This window comes from Lissotriton vulgaris, chromosome 3_1 (assembly GCF_964263255.1).
Source record: "Lissotriton vulgaris chromosome 3_1, aLisVul1.2, whole genome shotgun sequence".
Lineage (NCBI taxonomy): Eukaryota > Metazoa > Chordata > Amphibia > Caudata > Salamandridae > Lissotriton > Lissotriton vulgaris.
In genome coordinates, this window is record NC_141689.1 from 1082865872 (window position 1) to 1082893700 (window position 27829).

General features: G+C 45.7%; 1 protein-coding gene across 1 annotated transcript; it reads left to right on the top strand.

Moving 5' to 3' along the window:
- Positions 1-305: 305 nt before the first annotated feature.
- LOC147727447 (interleukin-8-like) lies at positions 306-12620 on the top strand. The gene is made up of 4 exons (XM_086963119.1): positions 306-369; positions 4164-4299; positions 9208-9291; positions 12493-12620. The coding sequence occupies exons 1-4, from the start codon at positions 306-308 to the stop codon at positions 12521-12523; spliced, it is 315 nt and encodes a 104-aa protein (XP_086819245.1). The 3' UTR covers positions 12524-12620.
- Positions 12621-27829: the final 15209 nt, after the last annotated feature.

Genomic DNA, 27829 nt, shown 5'->3' on the forward strand with positions numbered 1-27829 from the left:
GTGTGGAGTAGGTAAAGCGGTGAAACATGCCACACATAATTTATTTACAGTCAGACTATGCACTAGCCACATAAACTTTAACTGATGTGGTTTGCTCAAAACCACATGACTCAATATGAGTGACAAGCAATATCTTGCAATTCTAGCCACGGGAATTTTCTGCAATATGTTGCATCGAATGATGTCAGGAGACAGCTGACATGGAGTATAAATGTGTTCCTTCGACAGTAGGGCAGACAGAAATCATAGCAAGCACTGAGCACCATTCGAACTGAGGTGATCTCTGAAGGCTACATTCACCAACCATGCAAGGCGGACATTTTGCTGCTCTGCTCGCCATTTGGCTGCTCTGTGGATCACTGTCTGAAGGTAAGCATCTTAAGTACCTCTATACTTTTGAACTATGTGTTAAACTATTTTCAGTCTAAGTGCATAAGCCTACATTACCTGCTTCATGATAATTTACCTATCTCTCTTTGTTTGAAGGATACTAACCAGCCGCGGCCCGTGCAGGTAAGAGTGGTAAGAGCAGTGTGGCGGAGGGGGCGGGTGGGGGTAATTTCGATAGACGATGATGAGGGAAAGTTAAATAAATAATTAATTTTCCCTCGTCATCCACTCTCGAAATCCCCCCCGCACCCAGCCCTATCACCCCACCCCTCTTACCTGCACGGACCATGGCTGATACTAACAATTGTGAGGGACTGTGATCCCTTTAACGGTGATGTACCCTTAATTGTGTTGGCTTGCTGTAGCTTGGAGCAAACAGATAAGTAGTGCCCAATTAGAGTGACATGAATTCACAAAATGTGAACTTCCAAATATGAATGGATTTACTTCTCAATATATGTGGTGTAATATTATGCATGAGTAAATCCTACTCCATAACCCGGAAATGTTAGAGACACGCAAAAAGCTGGGATCTATTCCCACCACAGAAGTGGTTAGAGATTTAATACTGCCAAAAGCAGGAATACATCTCTCTCCAGTGTGTGAATGGGAATGGAACCCCTTAATGAGGGTATAGGGAAGAGCGTCCTTCACATGAAAAGGTATTTTTCCAGTAGGGTACAAAGTTTTATTGTACAAATGCAATGTCATTTCTTCATGAGCCATTTATCTTATACACAATTGCGCATGCACAAAGCACCTTCTATAGCTGTGTTATTTCACAAACGTTTCCAAAGGTGCTCCAAGAACATTGTGGAAGTCACAGTTTTACAGCCATTTTTTGGAAACCTTTGTGAGTGCTTCCAATTCTTAAATACTTCCAAATCATAAATCTGCACCCATGTGAGGTCTAAACTTGTTGGGTACTTCTTAGAATTGTTACTTCCCATCATACTGATTTTTCCTACTTGATTGCCTTTTCTGGTGCTTGAAATGTGGTTTTCGTTGAAGAAAATGCTGATGTATTTGTTTCCTCTTTATTAATTTCTAAGGCGTTGAAATCTTTATCAGATGTTAGTTATTGTCTGTTAGTGAACTAGATGAGTACCTAGAAACAGACAGAATTCCAAGAACCTTAAAAATTCGGATTTTTCTGCCAATTGAAACCACAAACCCTGAAAAAAATCTAAAGATGGAAGAGAACCTTGGGGAAGCGTGAAGCAACATGCTAAAGCAACTGATTGACATTGCAAAGACTGCATAAGGAAAGCACCAGCATGACATTTAAACATATATCCCATCACGCTTTTCAAGCTTCCTATTTACAACATAGGAGGCTACTTCTTTTTTGTTGCTTTCCAGATTGTTCTGATATGTTAAACACACCTTCACTTTTTCTCACTGATAAAGTGAGTGATGTATCACCAGGTTGCAGAGCCACCCAATCACTTGTATACACACTTATACATTTGATTTTGTTTTCATTTAATATGGTTTCCATTGCCTGTCAGCCCTAATTAAAAGCACCACATCCATATATTTCCAGCCTTGAGAAAGCTCGAGGTGTACAGTGCCCAAGGAGGCGAAACAGGTCTCAGCAGATCTTCCTCACCTGTGCTACAAGATGAAATTATGATCCATAGGTATGAATGCACATCAGCTGAATGTCTCAGTAAACTCATTTTCAACAAAATTGATAAGAAATCCAATGCGCCTTTATATTGGCTACTTCAATTATTGATAGGATTAGTTTCTGAATAGTTATAATATTGCATAAGTATACTTGTGAGTCATTTCATTCTAGGGTTCCGATGTGCACCCTTTAAGGGCATAACCAGTTGGAATAGCCTAGTACGCCTACTAATTTTTGTACCACTTTTAGAGGTGTGTGGAATTTTGCGTAATTTTGCATTATTATGTGAAATTTCTGAAAAATTGTGCATGCATATATGAAATGAAAATTGGGCATTTAGTGCTATTCTTTTAGTGTGAAGTGTTTCCTTACATCCGTAAATGACTTGAGGAAGTGCTTTGCATACAAAAAACGCAAAAAAAAACCACAAGTGCTGCGAGCAAGACCTGCACAAGTTCTGTCCGTTTGCATATTTTTTACTCAGGTGACCCCCAATTATACTGTGTGGTGTCCAAAGGTGCGCAAGCGCCCCTGAAAGCTCAAGCCAGGCTTCAGCCTGGTCTGGCTAAGGCACAGCTTGATGTCCTGTTGGAACCTCAAGTCCATAACGAGCCAAATTTTCAGGTTCAAGTCTCAGAGTCAGCTCACCATCCTGTGATTCAAGGCAAAATCACTTAATCACCCCATGCCTATAAATAATGCATGAGACCTTGTGAACTGGTGTTCATGTAGAGGGCTCGGCCTTCGAGTTCACATTATATTTAAAAACTCCAAGAGATCAAAAGAAAGCCTTAAGATCAGGAAAGACAAATAGATTTACATTTACAGGCTGATTTGTACAAAGTGAAACCTGGCTATCTCGCGGCTTCCCAGCGTTAATTGAGTGATCTTAGGCAAATATTTAATTTCACTGAAACTCTTTTTTCTTCACTTTCATGTATTAAAGCATTTCAAATATGTGTGCAGACTACTAGTTGTACAAAACTATTACTTGTAATAAGTACCTTTCAGAGCAGTGCTATAATGTGGCCAATTAATGTCAAAGACCATATGTTAAAGAAATACACCTTTTTAAATATTGAAGACATTTTATCAGATTTTACTGGATTTTTGTTTTATGAATTACATAGCAAGGGCCTTATTTATGGTGGCCTGCATCACTTTTGCCCGCTGTTGTGTCACTTTTAGTGATGCAGCGACGGTGTAAATAATGCGCCATGTTGCGCCATATTTATGAAGTAACGCATCTAGGCAGATGCGTCACTTTGTAAAACCCAGCGCTACATTATGCCTGCGTCAGGTATAATGTATGCAGGGTGGGCGTTCTCCTGCAAGAAAGGGTTGTGAAAGTAGCGCAGTGAAACCAATGAAATTTTGCTGCGCCACTTCTTGGACGCCAATGCGTCAAAACCTTATGGCTGCCTCATGGCAGGCGTAAGGGTGATGCAGGCCCTTTCACATGGGGCTTGCCCCATGTGAAAAGGACATAGCTGGAGTTGCGTCACGTTTCAGACACAACTCCAGCAATGTGCCACTTTTGCGCCATCAGATAAGTCAGAAATACTGACTGACATATCTGTCATTCCCTGCGACATGATCCTTCATACTGTAAATATGATGCATCATTGGTGTCGCAAGGAGGGTGCACTGAAAAGTGTTGTATGGCTGATTTCACACAGCGATGCGCCACTTCTCACAAACGAGGCTCTGGGGTCCTAGATTCGTCACTTTGTAAACATGGCGCAACATGGCAAATTATTTATGCCTCCGCTGCGTCACTAAAAGTAACACAACATTGGCATAAAAGTTACGCAGGCCTTCATAAAAATGGCCCCAAACATTTTCAGGCCTTGGCTCATGCCAAGGTCCGAGCCATGTTCACTCGGCCACCTCTAGATGTGAAATGGCATACTTTTGTAAAATTTTGAAATGCTGGCAGTTTCGCAAATAATGACGGCATAATTTACATTTTTCAGCACATACGGGAAAATAGCTCTTTGTACCCGCCAAATCCTGAGAAAGGACTTGAACTGTTCCTAAAAAAGATTACCAATTCAGAAATCACCAGGAATGACTCAACCGCCTGCCCAGGAAATGCCATTTGCTCAAGGCTCGTGCTCATTTTTGTTTGTATTTACAGGTGCGTCACTGCAGAGGTCAGCTACGGAGCTCCGCTGCCAGTGCGTCAAGAATGAGTCTGGCTTCATCAGTCCCAAGCAAATTGAGAAAGTGGAGATCACTCCCAGCGGCTCCCACTGCCCCAATGTCGAAGTCATGTAAGCATTTTTTCCTTAATTCGTGTTTTTGAAATGAGCTTAAAATACATTTAAGAATAACTTTCTTCTGTTCCCCTTCAATGACTGTTCTTGGCAGGGGCTCCGCGTGAGTCTGGGCGGGCTGCCACTGTGGTCAGTGCTGGCTTCTGTGAGACTCTGTCTCTGTAACGTGCTCTGTGCTCCATTTAAAACTGGGTTACACACTCAAGAGATCTTAATAAAAGTGTGTTTTATTACAGTGCAGGTCATAAACTCAACTGTGGTTGTATGACACCATTCCAGAAATGGCAAGTGCTGCTAATAACCCCTTCAGGCCAAGGCTGAAAAGGGAAGAGCATTTATTCTGGGAACCCAACACACTGGGTGTGGTGGCAGAAAGGAATTGCAGGCAGGAGGAGTGGAAACATGAAGGGATGTTCACTGACTGTCAAAATATGCGCTTTCTTTTTTTTTACAAATTCGGGGGCTTACGTTTTTTACAAGCCCAGCGTGCTGACGGAAAGTCACTTTTTATGACGTTCCGGCAGCGCACTGGGTTTACCCATATCTACAAGGCCACTTGAAGCCACCCTGCATGGCTTTTTCTGGCCTCCTGGATATGGCGTGAGGTAATGTAGCACAAGTCGCTGCGTTACCTCACACTGCCATAGGTGCTACGGTGGGTGTTCCCAAGTGAAACACCCATAGCACTGGACACATTCCCAGATTTACAACATGCTGTAAAACTGGAAATATGTCAAAAGCATACACCTAATGCTTTTTTTGTGAGGGAAGGTGTCTCTTCCCCCACAAAAACAACCTGATTTTGATGCACATACCCTAGCACCATAGCGCAAGGGTGCTTGCATTGGCGCATGTCAGCCATTTGTGCACCACCATATGGAAGAGGACAGGATTGCACTGTTTCTCATAGATACAACACATACCTGCCCTTTTCTTTTTTTTCTTTTGACATAGGGCTGCGCAGAAAGAAGGCTTGGCAATGTCCACCATATGCCAAAATATAGTAAATTAGGCCCTTGTAAAGGAATTGGCAACATGGAAAAAGGAGTCAGTAAAGCTAGTCTATCTAGCTTAATTGATCACAAATAGACTGCGTTTTAACACTTTCCGTGCGGTCCCGATTTACCGCCGGTGCTGAGCCCTAATGAAAACAGGCGTGGTCATGACGGAACGGTTCCGTCATGAGCACAGCTCAACCGATGCTCATGACGGAACCGTTCCATCATGAGCATCGAAGGGGTTAATATAGATCTGGCGGTTAAGGCACCTACTGCAGATCTACGTTATAAAACATAATACTGGTAAGCTATTTGTGCCTAATCGCTAGTTATAGATTCCAGTCATTAAATAACTAAGAGGGGTTTTATGCAGTCTTTGCACACACAAGCCTCCAAGGCCAATATCCTTTAGTTGCCTATGCTGGTAATCACATCCTACACTTTATTTTGCATGTTGCATGGGCATACATATCCCTTCGAACTAATTCTTCTCTCGCATGGTTACACTTTATGAGGTTCCTCCAGATACAAGCTTTTAAGGATTCTACTTTTTCTTTTTTGTTTAAGCTTCAGCTGGCATGATCATTGATTGTTCCTGACTTCTCTACCTGCATGTTGCTCAGCCGCTACACCACTTTTTAGACACAGGAAGGCTTTAAAAATTGCATCCCCATTTTTATTGCAGCTAGACAGAGGCCCAACTAGAGCTAAATTTCAGGAGGGGGGAGAGAGGGGGAATGCAGCACACATTGTAACTCCTGCTAGTGCATGGCGTTAGTTTTTGGCGCTGCCTCAGATTTACACCTTCTTGTAAATCTGAGGCAGCATCAAAAGGCAATGGGTATTGTGTTGAAACACCTACAGCAACACCCATTGCACGCCCCTTTCAAGCAAAGTGATGCGTGTAAAGAGGCCGCATTTATAAGGTGGCATTAAGCCACAGGAAGTGGCTTAATGCCGCATTGTAAATGTGGAATAGGGCACAGCTCCACCAGAACGTCACTAAAAGTGGCGTTCTAGTGGCAATTTCCCCTTGTAAATATACCCCTTGATATGCAGCACAGCAATGTTTTTAGAAATTGCTCAACAAAAGCTCCTAAAGACCAGTGTTTGGGCTGTACTAATTTCTAGGCAGTTGTTAAACAGCTGTACTAATTGCTTGGCAGTTGTTGAAAAGCTGTACTAATTGCTTGGCAGTTGTTGAACAGCTGTACTAATTGCTAGGTAGTTGTTGAACAGCTGTACTAATTGCTAGGCAGCTGTTGAACAGCTGTACTAATTGCTTGGCAGTTGTTGAACAGCTGTACTAATTGCTAGGTAGTTGTTGAACAGCTGTACTAATTGCTAGGCAGTTGTTGAACAGCTGTACTAATTGCTAGGTAGTTCTTGAACAGCTGTACTAATTGCTAGGCAGTTGTTGAACAGCTGTACTAATTGCTAGGTAGTTGTTGAACAGCTGTACTAATTGCTTGGCAGTTGTTGAACAGCTGTACTAATTGCTAGGTAGTTGTTGAACAGCTGTACTAATTGCTTGGCAGTTGTTGAACAGCTGTACTAATTGCTTGGCAGTTGTTGAACAGCTGTACTAATTGCTTGGCAGTTGTTGAACAGCTGTACTAATTGCTAGGCAGTTGTTGAACAGCTGTACTAATTGCTAGGCAGTTGTTGAACATGACTGACTAACAACCCACACCAGCTGATGAAGGCTCATTCCTAATGCCAAAGAGAAGATTAACAAACTGTGTAGTTCTATGTTAACCTGACTAGTCGTCTTGACGTTTTGAAATGTCAAAGAGCACCTGGGTTAGGAAAATATGTGCATGTTTTTTTCGCTGAAAACCCTTCCCTAAAACCTGCTTCCTCGCACTCTTTACATTGCTCCCGCGACTCACCTAATTTCTCCGCAGCCCGACCCTTCCAATGCGCTTCAGCTGCGCACCAATCACCGGTTGGTGCTCTTCATTGATCACCCACACACACAATGCTCTTTCTTGGCCCGCTAGGCATTGGATGGAGGCCTTGGTAATGTCTTGTAATTGCACCTCTGTAATATCCAGTGCTGCCCCTCTCCATGTTAGTAGCTGTTACTGGCTTTAAAAATCCTGGAGAAATTTTAATTCCGCCAACATGTTAAAACTATAACAATGAAAGCATTGTTTTCTGTATTTTCAAGATGGCCGTTGTATTGAGTGAAGCACGTGCATTGCAAGGTCAGGTCACGCATTGCATGACGATGCGACGCACGTTGCACCATGTGACACATCAATCAACTTGGAAGTACACAAAATAATGTTTTTATGTACTGTTTTCAAAACTTTTAACAATTGCAGTCAGGCATTTGGAAAGGCAATCACGTTGCCCGCTCAATAATGGGAAAATAAGATTTTTTCGCTTTGCCAGTAGTTGCTAGTTTGCATGCGATACAATCAACATCCAATGTATGATGCTGCAGTCATTTCACATAATATTCGGATAATATTTAGGAACATGAAAATATAATGACAACCTAGAAAAAAAATCTAATTAGCAGGTAGTTTACTTTCAGAATATACAGCGTCATGCAAACAGCTGAAGAGTATGCATTCTCACCCGGCACCCGGTACATGCCACGCAGGCTCCGAAGAGATAACATCAGGCACGCCGCCCTCAGCACCGCAGTCCCGCCCACACTCCCTTTCAAATTATCCGCAGGAGCAGGCCTTCTACAATATGTTCCTCCCCAGGAATGTAGAGTGCCCCAGGCTCCATGATGATGCAGGCCTTCTTTCCCCATTCACCCGCAGGGCCCCGCCCCCGCCCCGCTACCATATCGTGGGCTCAGAGCCCGCATTCCTGGCAGCCCCGGAGGCAGCCTCCCAGGCTCCGCTGAGGAAGGCACTCTCTTCTTCACGGGCTTACAGCCAAACGCCAGGGTCTCGTGCCGAGTCGCTGGGATACCGCCCTCACTTCATGCGCATCACAGCCCTCTCCCCGTCGGCACGATGGACGCAACCGGGGCCACTCTCCTGACATATGAGCGGCCCGCTCACTCACCAATGAGGATTTTCGTCGTTTGGGCAAGGTACAAGCAGCAACAGCCACGGCTACACCGGCCGACGCCTGCCGCACAGGCCGGGCCAGCTCAACTGCCTCCGCAATGACGAGGTCCATCCGCTCGGCCTCGCTCAAAAGCCACAACGCTTCCAGCACTCGATGGTTCGCCATCCTGAGGTAGGCAAACAATCAAATATAACAATTTCCAACTAGAAAACACAGCCACCACTCATTCTAACTAAGGCCTACAAGAGAAAAGCTAGACTACCGCAAAAGCTCCCAGCCACCAGGTCACCAAACCTAAAATGGTGGCTGAGAGCGAGCGCACATTGCCCTTATAGTTGGGCTACAATTGGGCTATAAGTTGCCCAAAAACACAAAGTGAAAGAAGCTAGGGACTGCCCCCCAGTCCCTCAAAACCACCCAGGGGGGGAGACCTCCTTGCAGTTGGCTACCCCCCAAGCCGCCTTCTGCATGAGGAGTTCACACTTGCACGCTTGCTGCTCCAGTCAGTTTGGGTACCTAGTGATGGAACGATGGTATGGGGAATGACGTAATAGCTTGAAGCTCACACAAAAAAGGAATCTGTGTCCCCACCTCCTGCTCATTCGGCAGTGATATTTACATTATTTTATTACAAGTGCACTTGCACCAGTATAGTATTGTATAGAAAAATGAAAACCATCCATTAAGTTATTACTTGAACTCTGCATTGTGCAACATGAAAAATAATAATAAAATATCCAGTAAAAATAATGCATGTGTAACACTGAAGGTGGCCGAGGCACTGTCTCTGCGTATGTACAAGGCTTTCAGGTTGATGCAAATACATGCTCCAGAAAGATTTTTTACCTTTTAACCTCTTCATTTGCAGCTTGGTCCTGCATTCGGGACAGAAAGTATGTGTGGACCCCCAAGCCGCATGGGTGATGAAGATCATGGACTGGATTTCAAAAAGGTAATAGATGATAACATGTGTGAGCGTTGTATGAGGGAACTCTGCATGCATTTACCACGCTTGCCTTTACACCCCAGTCAGTAACTCAACTGCAACGTTACCACGCGTTCCTTTACCACACAAATCGTTTCAACCACTTGTTCAGACAAAGAGAGAGAGAGAGTGTGTGTGTGTGTGTGTGTGTGGTCTCTGTCAGTCTTGAAGTGTGTGTAATAAAACATGCATTAGGAGTCACTTAGAAAGACAGCTCTTAAGATAAGTAAATAAAGAGGGAGATGGTGAAAATAACTATAAACCATTTGATTGCTGAGAACAGGACAATAAATCATAAATCTTAGTGTGACATTCATTAACTACTGGCACAGGCCCTAAGCTCGATCTCTCCCACAAAGGATAACTGTTTAGGGGAAAAACTAGAGAAGGGAAAAACGCATAGTACTGACTAATTATTGTGTTAGTAGCATTATTGACTGAAGTTGGTGCTTGTAAATATTAATGATTACTGTTGCTAATCCTTCTTATGCACCCTCACCTATGACCGAGCATCATACAAGAGACCCCACTTCAATGGGGGCCAAAAAAATTTGCCCCACTAAATCTGTCCCACTCCAATCTAAAACAATCTGCCTCTCTCAGTCAAAAACAATCTGCCCCACTCCAATCCCAAGCAATCTGCCACATTCTAATCCTCCCCACTCCAATCCAAAACAATCCACCCATTCCAATCTGCCCCAATCCAATCTGCCTCACTCCAATCTGTCCCACTCAATCCAAAATAGCCTTCTGCGCTCTAATCATCCCAACTCCAATCAAAAATAATCGGATGACTTCAATCTTCCAAAAACAATCTGCTCCAATCCTAACCATCCCATTCCAATCTTCCCCACTACAATCCAAAATAATCTGCCACACTCCAATCTGCCCCACTCCAATCTAAAACATTCTTGCCCACTCCACACCTTCCCACTTCAATCCATCCCACTCCAATCCACCCCAATCCAATCCAGTCCACCTTAACCCAATCCGCTTACTCATCCCAATTCACTCCACTCCAACCTACTACAATCCACTACACTCCATTCCACCCCACACCAATTCAGTCTAGACAAATCCAGCCCAATCCAATGTTCCCCACCCCAATCTACCCTCTCACCTCTATTCAATCCACCCTACTCCCTCCCTATTCCACCCCACTAAAAACAACCCTCCTCACTCCAAGCCAATCCACCCACTCCAATCCACAACAATCTTCTGCACTCCAACCTGTCTCCCATCAATCTGCCCCACTCCAATCTAAATCAATCTGTCCCACTTAATCTAAAAGAAACTGCCCCATTCCAATCCAAACATATCTGCCCTTTTTCATTCCAAAACAAGCTGCTCCACTCCAATCCAAAACAGTCTGCCCCACTCTAATCTGCCCGACTCCAGTCCAAACAATCTGCCTTACTCAATTCCAAAACAATGTTCCCCACTCTAACCTGCCCCACTCCAATCCAATACAATGTACCCCCACTGCAATTAGCCCCACTCCAATTCAGGACAATCTGCCCCACTCCAAACCAAAACATGGTGCCCCAATCTATCCAAAACAATCTGCCCCACTCCGATATGACCCACTCCAATCCAAAACAATCTGACCCACTCCGAACCAAACAATTTGCCACACTCTAATCCCCCCACTCCAATGCAATCCATCTCACTTTACCACAATCCAAACCACCTAACTCAATCCAATCCACCCCAATTTAGTCAAATCCAATCTCTCACACTCCAATCCACCCCACCCCACCCCAATCCAATCCATCTCAGTCCAATCCACCCCATTCAATCCATTCATCCAATCCAATCAACCTCAATCCAATGCACCCAATCCCAATCGAGTTCACCCCCACCCCAGTCAAATCCACCTGAGTCCAATCCACCCCAATCCAATCCACCCCAGTCAATCCAATGTACTTTACTCCAATCCACCCAACCCCTGATGAATCTAATCCACCTCACTCCAATTCACCTCATTCCATTCCACCCCACTCCAGTTCACCCTACTCCAGTTCAATCCACTGCACTCCAATCCACCTCAAATCCAATCCACCCCACTCCAGCTCCCCACCAAGCCCCACGCCACCCAATCTAGTCCATACTACCCTACCCCATTTCAATTCACCCCACTCTAATCTAATCCACCCCATCCACCCCACTCTCATGCAATCCACCCCACTCTACCCCAATCCACCCCACCCCAGTTCAGTTCACCCACTCAATCCAATCCATCCTGCCCATCACACTCCAATCCACCCACTCCGATCCAAACCAATCCATGCCACTCCACTCCAGTCCAATCCACCTCACCTCACCCCACTCCAACTCAAACCACCCCACTCCACTCCAATCTAATCCCCATCCCACTCCAATCCACCCTCCTCCAGTCTAGTCCGATCCAACCCCCTTGACTCCACTCGAATTCACCCCACTCCAAATCACCCTTCTCTAACCCAATAAACCCCATCCCAAATCACCCCACACCCTCCGAAACGGACCTAATCCACCCACTTTAATCCACCCTAATCCAATCCACCTCACCCCTATTTCAATCCACCCCACCACAATCCAATCCACTCCAGATGATCCACCCAATCCAATCCACCTCACTCCACTCAATGAAATCCACTCTACCCCAATCCAATCCACCCCAATATATTGCAATCCAATCCACCCCACTACCTCAATCCACTCAACCCTCTCCACCATATTCCAACCCACTCTAATTCATGCCGCTCCGTTCTACGACACTGCATCTATGACAATGCACTCTGTGACAATGCAACTGTACCATTGAGCTCTACTCCCCTCTACTCAACTCTACGACACACCACTCCCCCTACTCCACTCTATGGCACTCCACACCACTAACTTTTAGCAATGCTGAACAACATCCACACTGTTGTACAATATGGCAAAAACACATTGCCAAAGCCAAACACTCTGGTATAGGTGATTTGAAAACTCATCAAACAGGCATAATGACTTTAGTGGATTGTACTTACACTCTCTGGATAAGAAGTGTTATGTAATTTTTAATACCAATTGATGTTCTTTTGAAAAACCACTTACGTTTGCATTTGACTGATTGCTAATGGGTGAATTTTCATTGAGGTTGTTTTGCTGATTGCTTTTACCTTACACTGTTTTTCCTTTTAGGGATGTGTCCATAAATGAAGAAAAACCATAAAGGAATTTGAAGAAGACCCTGAATATACCCATTGTGTCAAGAGATTTTTCTGAAACTCCACATTCTGGCAGTTGTTTTAGGAGGATAGGGAATGTGTATTTTTTGTGTTAAGTAATTTATATTATTGTATGTATGTATTTATTTATGTATGTATGTATATATATATATATACATGTGTGTATGTATATCGTATTTTTATAGGGCAAACCTAGCCAAAAGGTAGGGGAGCACTATACATGAAAGAGAGGTCAGCGAGTAATAGAAGGAGAAGCTGAATTGTGGACAGTTAATTTATTGCAATATAGTGTTCTTTAAAGAGATAAGTCTTCAATCTTTCCTAAATTCGAGCAGCGTTGGGACGGTCCTGATGAGTACATGGATGTCGTTCCAGATCCTGGGTGCATAGATGGAAAGGGCCTCTTGGCTTGTTTTTCCTTGCAAAAGTCGCACACATTTTAGTTGGCAAAATGAATGTTAGTTTATGATGTGATTGTTAACATAAGGCTGTATCCACAAATATATCTGTAAAATTTAAAAGGGATGTGATTTTGAGGAAGGCTGGAATGCCTGGAATATTTTTATACCTTTCCAGACAGGGCTGTATAGCTCTCCAGAAGGGGAAAATCTCAAAGTCAAAGTTTTTTACTAGGCACACAAAACTCTGGGCTGTCTACACTGAAGATAAGGATAGCTCTGGTATGAGTAAATTCAGATTATCTTTATTGTCTTGTGGAAATAATATGGGGGTAAATAACACAGCTTAGAGTAAAACTAGGAACAAAAGCCAGTCAAATGGAATTCTTGGGATACTTTGCTTTCAAAGAATGGCGCATTTTGAGTTAGACGTACAGCAGTAACAATAGAGCAGTTATTTATTGGTGGCCCAACAGCATTTTTCTATTTATCCAGTACGTATATATATTTTATCATAGCTATTGTTATTTATTTAACTTAAGACTTGTTTATATATAATAGTTTGCCATGGTTCCTTTTTTCTGGTTAATGATTCAAATTCCTAATCGTAATATTTTCTGAAAAGTATGGAAGACTCAACTTGTTTACATTTTTTTTAAACTTCACATTAAAAAATATTGTCACTTTATAAGAAACGTATATGGCTCTTTGCTTTCATTCCAACACATTTGCAATGCAGCGTCATTATTTGGAGGGAATTGAGGTCAGTTTCATGTTGGCGGTTGCTTTTAACATTACGCACTTTGGATCGCCACCAAGAACTGGTGCACGTGTTGCAAGGTGAATCATCTTGGGTTGTGCCCACTGTTGAATTTACTTCACTGTTACTTGGCAGAAGGCTTCAGGGAAATGCAAGGCTTTAATGCCTGTGTTGGTGTAATGTGCTAGTTTTTTTACCGCACTTCATTGGGGTTGCCTTTCCATGGCCCGCCATATGGGGAAAGGTTCATCAGTTGCCACATGTGTGCAACATTGTACTTCAAATTACAGAAAGGCCGCAGCAGAACCGATATAGGACACATGTATAGGTCAACAGCCCTTTGGAATAAATTGGGAAGAAAATCCCTGCAACACTCTGTTCAATGAATGAGCAGATTGGTCAGCAGACCAGGCAACACTTATCTTCTTTGGCTGATGCATAGTGCCCTATACAATCAACTAACATTTACTTCCTAACACTTCCCACCGCCCCTAAACCATCCCTTTCCACTCCAACATCCCCCTCCTATTTTCCTTTAAGCATCAACAATCTCACAAACGTTTAACTTCTTTCTCATATCAGCCTATCGACTGTTCTCTTGACTGACTGGCATGACCGCTCCTGGACCCAACCCACCTCAATGATTCATTGCTCCATGTTTCTTCCCCTACTTCCGCTGTGCCTCTGTTAATCCCTCTCTCCATTTGTTTGTCACTTCACACTTCCTGTTCCTCTGCAACAATCACCCCTCCACTCTTATTGCTGCCTAAACTAGCTCCCTTTTGCCTTTCACCAGGATGGGTGGTGGGGTTTCCCTTTGAGGTGCAAGGAAAAGTGATTCCCAGCATGCTCTGAACGCGATGAGGCGGTCATGCTGCCGTCCACATCACTACGCACCGCTTTCCTCTCTCCCAAACTGCCATGGCTTAGAGGGTGGTCCCTGCCCAAACCTTTGGGGCCCACCTTGAAATGGAAATCACTGTGCCAATCCATTCTAAGAATGTGCAAAAAAACTGCTTTGTAAGGGAGCAAGATAGGCCACATTTGCCTCCATCAGCAGAATTGCACATGCTATTATGCCTACACAACTCCCAGAAACCCTTTCAGAAGGCCACAGGGCATACTGGGGCTACTGGCCCGACTGTGGTGGTTGAGGATTTTTACTCCTGATGTCCCAGAGCCCAACCTACTATGGATCCTGCTCAACTGGGCCAAGTGCCCCTTTTGCACTTGACTTCCAGTGGCAGCTGTGATTAAACAGTCAAGGCTCCCTTGTGGGAAGATGTAGATATAGGTTAGTGAATACAAATCATTACTCAAACATCACACAGTACGAACAAAACATTTTTGTCCAGTCAAATATGTGCTTTTGTGTAAACAAAAAAAATCAGAAGCAACCACACAATTCCCCTTGAGATTGGGGCTCAGTTCTCTTTGACTCTTCAGGATTTGAGTCAATAATGGCTATGGTGCAACAGCACCATCAGCAGCGAAATGCCTGGGGCCCAACTGTTTCAGTTCACATCTTATACACTCTTGCATCATGGAGGAGTTCAGTGGAGCAACTGGTGCCCTCAGAGCGAGAGCCCACAAGTCCTGCTCAGTTCAGACAGGTCAGGCTGCTCGCAGCTCAAGTGGCAGCACCCTGCGATGCAGGCTCTCTCTTCCGAGCGGCACTGCCGGAATCTTGCTCAGTTGTCGGAGCTGCTTCTGGCATGCAAAGATGTATCAAGCTGGCTTTACCCAGTGGCTGGGGGATTGAGGAATCCTTTGTTCACTCCCGAGTGGATCCCGTGGGGGTTGGTCATCATCCATGGCAGCTTCGGCAGCCCTCCTGTCAGTCAGGTGCACCTCACTCGCAGTGCAGGTCCTGCACGTGGGATGTAGCCTCAGTCTCTCCTTGGGGTTGTGACCCAAATTCTTTGGCACATTGGTACTGGCAGCCCTTCCTGCAATACAGGTTTGCCGCGCTACTCTGAAAATATGGCACCAACCTTGTTGCTGCAAATGCCTACATCGAGATGGATTCAGGCCTCAGTGAGTCAGCAGTGATAACTTTACTGGTGCCCCCTCTGGCATACAAGGTCCCCAAAGCGTAGCGTATGGGTTCGTCCGGGCCTGCCCGGTGCTTCGATATCTATGCAGTCCATAGTTCTCCTGGCATGTGGGGTAACAGAGCTGACACAGCACATGGACAACGGCTTGACCAGTGCACAGCCTCACATCTTGCACAGGGAATCCTCTCACAGGGCTCCCCACTTGACCATCCAACACATCTCCTTCCACCGTTCCTTCATAAATCCTAGTTCCTTCTTCATGATCTTGATCAATTTCAACTCCCTGCCCTGGGCCAGGTCATTCTTTCCCAAATGTATCACTATCATGGTCAGCCTTGGTTACTTCTCTGTTACCACAAGGTGGGCATCAACTGCCCCAACCTCATCTCACATAAGCTGAACCATCAAAGCACCATCCTGTCCCAGTTCAAACTCAGCTGTTGACCACACTTTGCTTCCTTGTTTGTTCCCCAGCACACCTCACAAGCAAATGAATGCAAATCCAAATCTTCTTAACCCATTTTAATTGTGTTTGCTTGAGAATCAAAACAGTTGTTCCCCCCTTCTTGCCTCCATGCCACCCTACCTAAGATAATCCAACATTCAATCACTCTTTCATCACCTCACAGTTTTCAATATGCATTCATCCATGCCCAAGCAATACATTTCTCTGGCCGCCCCTATCCTGACCAAATGTGTTCTATACTACCTGTCCACAAACCTTGTCTGTCGTAGGCATTAACTCATCACTCTAAGCACCTATTTCCCTGTGACACTTGTACCATCTTCATGTAAATACAGGCCCTTAGTGGCAAAAACAATCTAACCACATTACCCAGCAAACTGACTTATCTCCTGGCATCCGCAACCATGCAACTTGAGCTTTCCCTTTCTGGTCAATCTTACTCCTGGCTATGCGCAAACCCATCTTTCCTGTGTGCTAGTCAATGTCAGCTATAGCTATACTATCCCTTTCCCTGGTGTTTACCAGTTCCAATACCCCGAATGCCCCAAATAATAATGTCATAAAGACAACTCTGATTAGCTCCATCTCTTAGGTGGGTGTGCATGCAAATCTCACTTGTTGCCTCAGTAACTTCAGCACACTTGTCACTGGTTTGCTCAATTTGGACAGATTCCCCTTTTCCCTTGCTCAACATTCCAGTATCCTTCTACCCAACTCATCTCCAACTGGGTCATAATCCCAAAAACATTTCACATGAAACACATTCCCACCATTTTCCATCCTGTGGTAACTGATACCAGACCTCTTCAAATGTGTTCCATGAGGAAATTCCCCATATCCAAATTCCTGTCTGTCATCACCTTGGCTGAGTGATTCTGTCTCTTCACTGTACTGCAAGAATTCTTTTGAGACAAATTTGTAAGTTCTCATCATAGACACTGTCAATGTGTTTTCTGCATGGGTTTCACAGCCCAAATATCTAAGATCCCAGGGCACCTGTATCCCTCCTTCATCTGCTTCAGGGGGCCAAACCACGGACCCTCTGCCATAGCGACAGAGATAATGTGTTAACCACCCTGTTATTCAAACCAGCAATGTGCGAAGCGTAAAAACGATGTTGAACTCCAGCCCCATTAGTACCTGTTTTCGCAACAACCACTAGACATATTTGTTTCTCATCTTCATCCTGGTGATCCCATCCATCACTGCCTGATTATCACTCACAAATGTACCTTCTTATGTTGCAGCTCCCTAACCCACAGTCTCATGGTCACTACTAGCAGAAACAATATCATAAATGCCATGTCATGTCATTTCCACTTCTGTTCCTGTGCCATTTGTCGTCACAACAGTGTTCTTTACAAAACACTCCAAATCTTCCCTCTCCTGCATTATCTAAAACAACAATCAACTGTACATGCCATTGGGTCACTCTAAAGCCACATGGAAACACCATTATAGTATTCTAAAAAAGTCATCCACAAACGCTAGTCTTGCCTCACTCTCTGTGTGATCCATACTCTGTGGTGCGATTTTGTCACCCCCTTAATGGAAAAGGCAATTGTCGGTTCAGGGACCACTACTTTTCACACAAAATTGATATGTCCCAAAACCTGCTGTATGAGTTGCACTTCACACTTTTCTATGCTCTGCAATGTCTCCACTAATCTCCTTAATGTTGTCTGCTTACCTGTTGGCAATCTAGACACCATCTCCACTGAGTCAAGCTCTATACCAAAAAAAGAGTAATGCACATGCTCGGCCCCTCCAATTGTTACCGGAACCAAGAGGATATCAAATACCCAAGTAACCACCTCAAGTGTTCTCATTCTTCATCCACAGTCACCTGTTTTGTCCACCCTCCCAATCATCAAGAAGTCATCCAAGTAATCAGGCAAAGCTGGTGAAGGTAAGCACGGTGTAGCGGGGAGGAGTCAACATACGGCGGAATAGGGAAAATAAAATAAATACATAAATAAAACCATTGTCTGTCAACTTACCGCCAATCTCCCCACCCTGCCATTGCCCTGCCGCCCCACCGCGCTTACCTACACCGGCTGCAACTGTACGTAATGCAACACCTGGTCCATCTCTGCCTCTGGTCGACCTACCCATTCTAGGAATGAGCTAAACATCTTGAATATGATACAGGGCACTAAACACCCAGTGGAAAGCACCTTATCTATATTGTATAGTCCTTCAAACTGTATTCCTTGCAATAAAAAATCAGAAGGGTGGACTGGTAATACTCGAATAACTGACTGGATATCTCCCTTACCCATCTCTGTCACTAGGTCTATGGCCATGTCAATATTCACATACCTCCATGAGCAATCCACCTGATCAATATAATCAGTCATGGAAAACTGCCTTCAAGACACAATAGGTAGAGTAGTTGCTGGGATTCTCCGTTTGCTTTTATGGCACCACTTCTAATAGAGACACAATTAAGTTCATCATGGCTGGCCTGTCAAAAGGGCCTGCCCTCCTGCCACCTTCTACCTCCTTCAACTGCTTCATCCATGCCACATTCAGGGCCATCTTTCACAATCCAAGACTATTGTCACCTCATCCTAAGTGCTGATCCTTGGATGGGATTCGAAACCCCAGTTTAAATCCCCCTTACAGTCTAGACGCTTCACAATTCAGATATCCCAATAACCAAGGATACATATATTTTGGCTTAACCATTGTAGTTGCCTTTCCCCACCAACCCTGTGCTGTCTACCCTACCTCATCTCCCCATATATTTCCAGCACTGCACCAAGGGATGCCTCCCTCTGCACTAGGAGCAGTCATACCTGAATTTGCAGGTGTACCTGTGGCATGGGCTTGGTAAAATTCCAGCAGGTACCAGTTGGTCCCTGCTTTCTTGAGAAGAATGTATGGGAATGGTAGGTGTCATGCATGTGAGCCATAACTTATTATCTAGCTCCTGCAATTAATTTGTAGGGGCCCTGAACTCTTCATCATTCTTGATCCAAACCAGGTCCCCAAAACATATGCAACCCATCCTTAAAACGTCAGCGCTACACTATTCCCAGGTGACGTTTCACAAAGTACGCTTGCATAAATGTTGAGTGCCGCCATCCAAGTATCAATATTCATGGGGATTCAATGATGCTTCTCCTGCTCTTCATCCGTTGATACTTATTTAGACCTGGGTTCTATATGCAGCAATTAAATAGGTCTACATAGTCATGCTTCCATCGTTTCTTTTTTGTGCTTGTGAGTAGGTGACCTACATAGGCCACACCTATGAGCAGCAATCTTTCCAGCCACCGACTCTTCTACACTGGTTTATAATCACCCCTCCACCATCTTGAATTCATCTTCCCCCTTTTGTGACATCTGCCCTCTGTCTTACCGCTGTAACCCTGTTGCACCCCACCGCCAACCAATTCCCTCACTTTCCATTTTCATTCATGTTCACTTAGTGCTCTCGGTCTGGGACCCACTGTCCACCGTCCTATAACGCTTCAACATCCATATCTCCCACATCTCACACCATGCCCTCTGCATATGGAATGTTTCAACACCCTCACCGTCTGTTATATGATGACCTTCCTCACCCTTACTTATATCCTCACTGCTTTGTTGGCCTATACATCTGTCCATATAATCCCCCTACTCACTCTCCTGCTCATCCCTCCTCCTACTGGAGCTTCTCTTCTTATTTCTGTCCAATGATGTTTCTCTGCTCCCAGTACCCTATTCACTAGACTTATAACTCCACTGCCGCTCGCAGCCGTTTTTCCAGTGGAGGACTTTGGAAACCATTACTCTGCCCCATGGAGCCTGACACCTGGGAGGACCTGCTGATATCCTTACTCATCGCCGTGTGCTGCAAGGGGCCAGGACTGCGAGACCCAGGGTTCACAGCACCTTCCAACACAGCGCACCTGGTGTCTCTTCCCACCCCCTGCTCTCTCAAGGCTATTTACGGCTCACGGCCCCCGCTCTGCGGGAGCCGCTTGCAGCCGTTTTTCCAGTGGAGGACTTTGGAAACCATTACTCTGCCCCACGAAGCCTGACACCTGGGAGGACCTGCTGATATCCTTACTTATCGCCGTGTGCTGCAAGGGGCCGGGACTGCGAGACCCAGGGTTCACAGCGCCTTCCAACACAGCGCACCTGGTGTCTCTTCCCGCCCCCTGCTCTCTCAAGGCTATTTACGGCTCGCGGCCCCCAATCCGCGGGAGCCGCTCGCAGCCATTTTTCCAGTGGAGGACTTTGGAAACCATTACTCTGCCCCACGGAGCTTGACACCTGGGAGGACCTGCTGATATCCTTACTCATCGCCGTGTGCTGCAAGGGGCCGGGACTGCGAGACCCAGGGTTCACAGCGCCTTCCAACACAGCGCACCAGGTGTCTCTTCCCACCCCCTGCTACACCTATATGACCACTCCCACTACCGCGACCGCGGGACACGCGCCGGCGGGTGCCGGGCTAAGCCCGGGCAAAGGGCGGGCCGGTTGAGGCCGTTCGAGAACGGTAGGGACCGGGACCGGGCCATCCCCTTTTGCTCCTGTCATCATTTTTGCATTATCTCTTCTTGCCCCCACAAATCATCGAATAATGACTGCAAGAGAGACAAGGAGCAAGAGCACGCTGGCAGCCGGACCAGCAAAAGGTACTCTGGACAATTACTTTGTCAAAGCGGGGTCTCTCCTGATTGATGAAATTTCGATTCTAGAAAGGCGTATATCCCAGGAAATTGAATGGGTGAAAAGATCCTCTCTAGGCCCTATAGCTCACACTAGGACACCTGAAAATAGATTAGAACGTATTGAGTTAGACACTGGGGAAAATGGAGCTAGTGGGAAGCTAGCCATGTCTGATATAATCAATTCTACTCTTCATAGCAATGCTAGTAGTCCGGTTGAGCTAAGTCTATTACCTCTACCCATATCTCAAGAAAACCCCCCTCCCCCCACATCTTCTGTCACTATAGGTAACACGGTTGACACTAACAGCATAACTAGCGATCCTACACAGGGGGAAAGGAAAGGAGCTATACCAAAGAGGAAAAGACTGGCACAAAATGCGGGGGGCGCAAGGCTAAAGTTGCAAAGTGCAACCCAGTAACTGTGGGCAATAAAAAGGATTCAACTAATAAGGGACCAGCACAGCCGCTCTTTACCCAGGGGCCACACATCACAAACTCATCCCCACACGCATTAGATAATGTAAATCCTCCTCGCCCAAATGCTACCAATGGCGATGATGACATCACTATGTCCAACATTGCCGCTCTTCTGAAGTTACTAATAAGCCCCCTAGAAGCACGCCTAATAAAGATCGAGGCCAGGCTTGTGATTATAGAGAAAGCAACAGTGCAACTAGCGGACACTCACAAAAAAGATAGTAAGGTAGCTGGAGGAGGGGTGGTGCTCAGGAACAAGAAGACCACATTACTGCCCCCAATAGAGGATGGCAATTTAGCTCCCATAATAGTGCAGACTCAGCAGCCCACATTACATATTGCTATCCCTCAGTCAACCGACTGCGCCGTACCTCCCAGTAACACTGAGAGGAAAGATACAGTTACACAGGGAGCACATGTTACCACTAAAAAAATTAGGCCAGTTAACTTGCCACCGGAGGCAAGTCCATATACAGTCATTCTGGCTGGCGTCCCCGAGCTAAAACCTGATCATAAAGACCCTGTCCCTGCACTAAAAAATAAGGTGATTAGTTGGCTCAGTGCATACAGACCCCTTCCCCACGGAGTCATGAGCGAGGTTCTTATGGTAAGGAGAGTCCCATGGTTAGGTAACGCGAGGAAATCAATCACTGGGGATTGTGTCCTAATTAATTTTAGGGATCCCAGGACCGTCTCCCACATATGTAGATGGTCGCACTTGGACCACGGGACATCTATCCAGGCCCAACCCCTATCCTTCTTTTACCCACCAACGGTGTGGACACAAGAGGAGGCGGGATGGGAAACAATTCCTAGGAGGGGGGATGGATGGGTCGGCAGAGAGAGAGGAGCTTTCCAACATTCCAGACCCCAGCCCTTTGCCCACTTTCCAACATTCAACAGGTTTAGCTGTTTAGACATGGTCGACTGACAGCATCTGGCCGGGATGGGGGAGGCTGGTGGCCGTTTGGGGGTCCCAAGAAAGGAAAAATTACCCACCCCACCGAACTTTGTGATAAATCCCCGGGGGAGACTCACCGGGACACGAAGGAAAAAAATATCAAGGCGGCCCAACTGACTACTATAGGGCCCCGATCTGATTTGATAGGTATTACAATCGAGCAGGAACTATTGCCAAGTACATGCGAGATGGACACTCCACCATTAAAAACCAAGGACCACATATCATCCTCTCTAAAGATATTGTCGTGGAATGTGGCTGGCCTGGGGAACAAACTGAACTGCCCGGATTGGAGCTTATTTATAGAGGGTATGGAGATAAAATGTTTCAAGAAACCTGGGCGAGAGAGGATGTCCATCGTCCAGGCTTCGCGACATTCTCCATCCTGGCGAAAAGGGGGGGAAAGGGGCGCCCCTTAGGAGGTCTTGTAACGTGGGTGGCGGTCGACCTGGGTTGTAAAGCCAGATTACTTGACACAGCCTCGGAGGATATTCTGGGGGTCCTGTTGGAGTGGCCTAACCTGAGTAGACTGGCCGTAGTAAACGTGTACTCCAGGCCGGTAAACATCACAAAGGAGTCATGTACCATCGACAAACTATCTGTTTTCTTCAGCGACATTCCCCAGGGTACACCATTTTTGATAGGAGGGGACTTAAACTGCCATTTTGAGCCTCTCCTAGGCCTACTGGATGGACTCTCCCTAGAGGAGGATGCAGTGTGGTTGGTACCCCCCACGACAGCTCCCCCCCCCCCTCCAGAGCTTGGACTCCTCTTGCCGTCCAGATCACTGGCTTAACCTTGAAACATGGTCTGCGGGCGTGCAATGGACGCATAATCTCCGACATCCCCCCAAATGCACTTGCAATAGAGTGGGTAGGGATTCTAAATTGGACTACATGTTGGTCCAACTCACCTCATGGTCGCATATCATTGATTTTAAGGTGACCCCAAGGGAAGACAGCGACCACAATGCGCTTGAACTGGAATATGCACTCCCCGGCTTAGTTGATAGAGGGGTAGCGGCACCCGCACCAGCATCTGCGCTGACACTGATGAATAATTGATGGAGAGTAAGGTGGGAGAAGCTAGCAGTTAATGCAGAGAAGATTTCTGGGCTCTATGCCCGGGTTATCCCAACACTTGATAAGGTGTGCGTAATAATGGAGCTTGCCAGCACCCAGGATATACATGAGCAACTGTGGCTGGCGCACGAGGATCTTATTAAGTCCGTAGCGGAAGTCCTATTTACCACTGGAAAGAGAGGGGGCGGCAGCTCCAACTGCCCAACCTGGTATAACGCTACATGCCGTAAGGCCAAATCAGACCTGTTGATCTCAATTAAGGCAGGTACTGACAGATCTGAGACTCAGGCCAGAAGGAGGGATTATAAGCGCTTGGTCACCCATGCAAAGAGTGAATGGGAACAGGAGAAGTGGGAGAATCTTGTCACCTTATTAGCTAACAGGGATTCCCGCAAATTCTGGTGCGTTGTTAACACGGGGTCCGAGGAGCCAGTTTCGGCCATCGAACCTAATATCTCAGCAGAGGCTTGGCAGGACCACTTCCAGTCACTTTATATGGTTGACGATGGGGCTCCAAATCAAGTACAACTGACTATTGATGGCTCACTGGAAGGGGAACCCTTTACAGAGATGGAGGTGCGAGCCGCCATTGCAGGGCAGACACCAGGCAAGGCACCCGGACTAGATGGCTTACCTGGCGACTTATTCAAGCAGGAGCCTGATGTGTGGGCCCCTTATTTGGTGCTGTTATTTAATGCTGTCCCGAGGGGTATGGAGGTTCCGAGTACTTGGCCGGGCGCAGAGATTGTGCCGATATTCAAGAAGGGGTCACCTCTGCTCCCAGCCAACTACAGGCCTATCAGCCTCATAGACGTACCCCAGAAAATATTTGGTAGGCTCTTACTCGACCGTATTCAAAGTTGGATAGAGGAATTTGTAATTTTGAGCCCCTAACAGGCAGGATTTAGAAAGGGGGTTTCAACCACGGACCAGATTTTTCGTTTAAATCTTCTGTTTTGGAAGACAGCGGTAATCGAGGGTGGCAGCTTGTACACCGCATTTGTGGACTTACGGGCCACCTTCGATTTAGTGCCTAGAGCTAGACTATGGTCTGTGTTGGCGGAGTTGGGCATCCCAGCTGACATCCTTTCGATCTTGATAAGATTGCATCAGGGGAATTTTGCACGTGTCAGATGCGGTAGGAATGGGGCCCTTTCTGGTAGATTCCCCGTTGACAGAGGGGCGAGACAGGGTTGCGTGCTCGCACCAACCCTGTTCTGCCTCTTTGTCAACGGGGTAATCGCCCATTTGACTAGGATAGGCGACATTGATGCTCCAAAGCTCAACGGCAGAAGGGTGCCCGCCATTATGTTTGCGGATGATACCCTGCTGCTGTCTAAATCCCCTATGAGAATACAATGGGTCTTGGATGGGTTTACGATTTTTTGCGTGGAGCGGGGGCTTGAAATCTATGCCCTCAAAACCAAATATATGATTCTCAACCCCCCCCTCTTCAACACGCCCCAATCCCACTATAGGCACCCAGAGACTCGAGAGGGTATCTAGTATTGAATACCTCGGGGTGAATATCAACCAAAATATGACCTGGGATACGCACCGGACTAAGGCGAACATGAAACTAACACAGTTAACTGGTGGCATCTGCAGGATGGTAAATAGGTCAACCTACAAACCCCTTGGTCCTGTGCTCCAAATTTACAAAATGCAGGCAAGGGGGGCAGTCACCTACGGGGGGGAATTGTGTGGTCACATACCAGCCCAAAACTTGTTGTCCACTGAAAACAAATTCATTAGGCAGCTGGTAGCTTTACCCTCAAGCACCCCGCTTCTCCCGATGAGGTTAGATCTGGGTCTAAGACGAATTACAGAGGAGTTGGGACAAAAACCAATTACTTTCTGGTGTCGAATTTGGAGTACGCCTGAACTTATGAATTATAGGACTGAGCTCCAAGAGATCCTATCTTTACCAAATGCATTACACATTCCCTGGTTGAGATACATCAGACAAACTTGTGAGAGCCTAGGAAGACCAGAATTATGGCTAGATCCGGGAAATGCATGCTCTAGGATCCCACGTAAACTTCTTTCAAGGGATTTCTATGAGCGAAATTTACTTGCATCTATAGAGAGTACACGGGAGGGGTCCCTTACTAATTTGTTCATTAAATCTAAAGACTCATTGGCCCACATGCATCAAAGTGGGAGATTGCGATTTCTTATTTGCGATTTTTAAGGAATCGCAAATAAGAAATCGCAAAATGGTATGCATGAAGTTTTTCGCATTTTTTTGCATTTCGCAATAAATCACAATTTAAAGCGAATCGCGCTGTTTAAGGAATCGCATAACGGGAAATCGCATTTTGCACTTTCGCATAATGCGAAAACAGCACAGTTGATGAATTGAATCCGAAGTCTCCAAGTGCACGAGTCTTCTGAGCTAGCCCACCAGTTTCTCGTTTGCTGTTGCCTTTCATGATGACAGTGTTCCACTGTGTTCCGTGTTAAAACCTGGTATGTTGCATTCAAAGCTTCTCTTGCACCAGCTGCCAAAATGATGTCAGATTGTGGACGCTCTTGGCGACAACTCTGCAGACAGTGACATCACCACGTGCAGCTGATGCTCGTCTGCCACGGCAGACCAGAGTCCACGAGGGAACATAAATCGTTCCAACAATAGACAACAAAAGTCAATTTCTTTACAAGCACTTAAATGAAAGACACAAAATCAAAACATAAGCAATAAAAGAGAAAAATTACAGAGGGAGGTGGATGGGTGGGGAGTAAAGCAAAAAGGCAACACGCAGAGACAAGCAGGGATACCCAAGCGCCTATATAGTTTCCGCTCAAAGTGAGCCCTATACGTAAAATATGACGTGACTTTTAATGGCTATGATTTAGTTTATTGCAGAGAGGGAACTCCGTTGCAATGGAATCCCCTCCCTGCCATGACTATGCTCCACCCACCCGATTTAAATTCTGGAGGACCAAAGTTTGACAGCGGCAGACACTACTGCGGTGAAACGCCTCTGACGGCCCCCGGAGTGAGGACCGTCCATGGTGTGGATATATATCCACCCGCCTAATTTCGGTGAAAGGATATACAGCATGTTTTCAGTGCCCGTCCCTGCAGGGAAAACCGGACTGTTTTGGACACTGAAAAATGCTCAATAACCCCCTTGACATGGAAGGGAATTCTCCTGGTGATGGGGGGGCCATGTTTTCTTTCTTCCCCAAAATCGAAAACCTGCTTTGGGATAATCTTTTTGAAAATAAAATTAAATGTAACTTTGACGTATGGCTCTGTCATGTTTATTGGAGCCTCTGGCAAAGTTACAATGAATTGTCGGGAACCGCCATGACAGTGGTTCCTGTCAATGTTTGGAATGTCTGCTGGGTTAGTGGCCATTTCATAATTTTGCCAGGCAGCACCTCCATCAGGGCAGTGGAGTAATTTACTCTGGTGGAAGACGGCCCTTCGCCAAATTATGAATTAGACCCTAAGGCCGTTCCTTCTTGGAAAGCAGTGGTGTCACTGGCTGCTAATAGTGCTACATGAATAATAAATGACCTGCGACCATGTCATACCCTTGAGACTACGATTCCGCTTGGCTTCCTCCAACGCCACCGCGGCATACAGTACCGGTAAGGCACCATAGTACAACGTAATATTGATTCTCTGCAGTCTCCTCACTACTAAAAGTGATTCTTAGCACTTTGAAGATACTTTAGAACATTACAGGCACTTACGCCCACAGCATAAGATTTCCTATGGCAGCGAAAAAATAACACCATCTCTGACTTGTTCTTATTTTTAGAAATGCAAACTGCGTTTTCCACAGCTTTTGCATCTTCCAAACAATGATGCATGGGGACATTTCCTTCTAAAATACGAATCGCACCCATTGCGACTCATTTTAGAACTCGCATAATCATTTACGAATTCTAAAATACCGAAAATGCAAAAAATGAATGATGCATCTCACACTGGTAGATTGCATTTGCAAACGTCCGTTTTCTTAGAAAAATGACGATTGCGAATGCAATCTACTTTGATGCATGTGGGCCATACTGTCTAAAGCACGTCCTTGTTTGCATTAGTCCCGTCCTGACCAGGAAATTGTTTCTGCAGTGGCGATATGGCACACTCCCCCTTAGTGTTTTTACCAAACGATGGGGCCAGCCCTCGCCCACAGAACAGTGCCCGGTATGCACATATCCTCAGGAAAATGATTTGCACATCATATTTTTTTGTAAAGTTTACCATAGATCTAGGAGGCATTGGCTCATCCCACTTTAAAAAAATCTAGGTTTTAGACATTATCCCTCAGCATACAGAATTTTAAAGACGGACTTATCACCCCCTATTGTGTTTGCGGTGGCAAAATTTTTAACAGCAATGTGGCACACCCACACTCGTTATATCAAGTCAGTCACTGATTCGTGAAAACTGAAATGTAC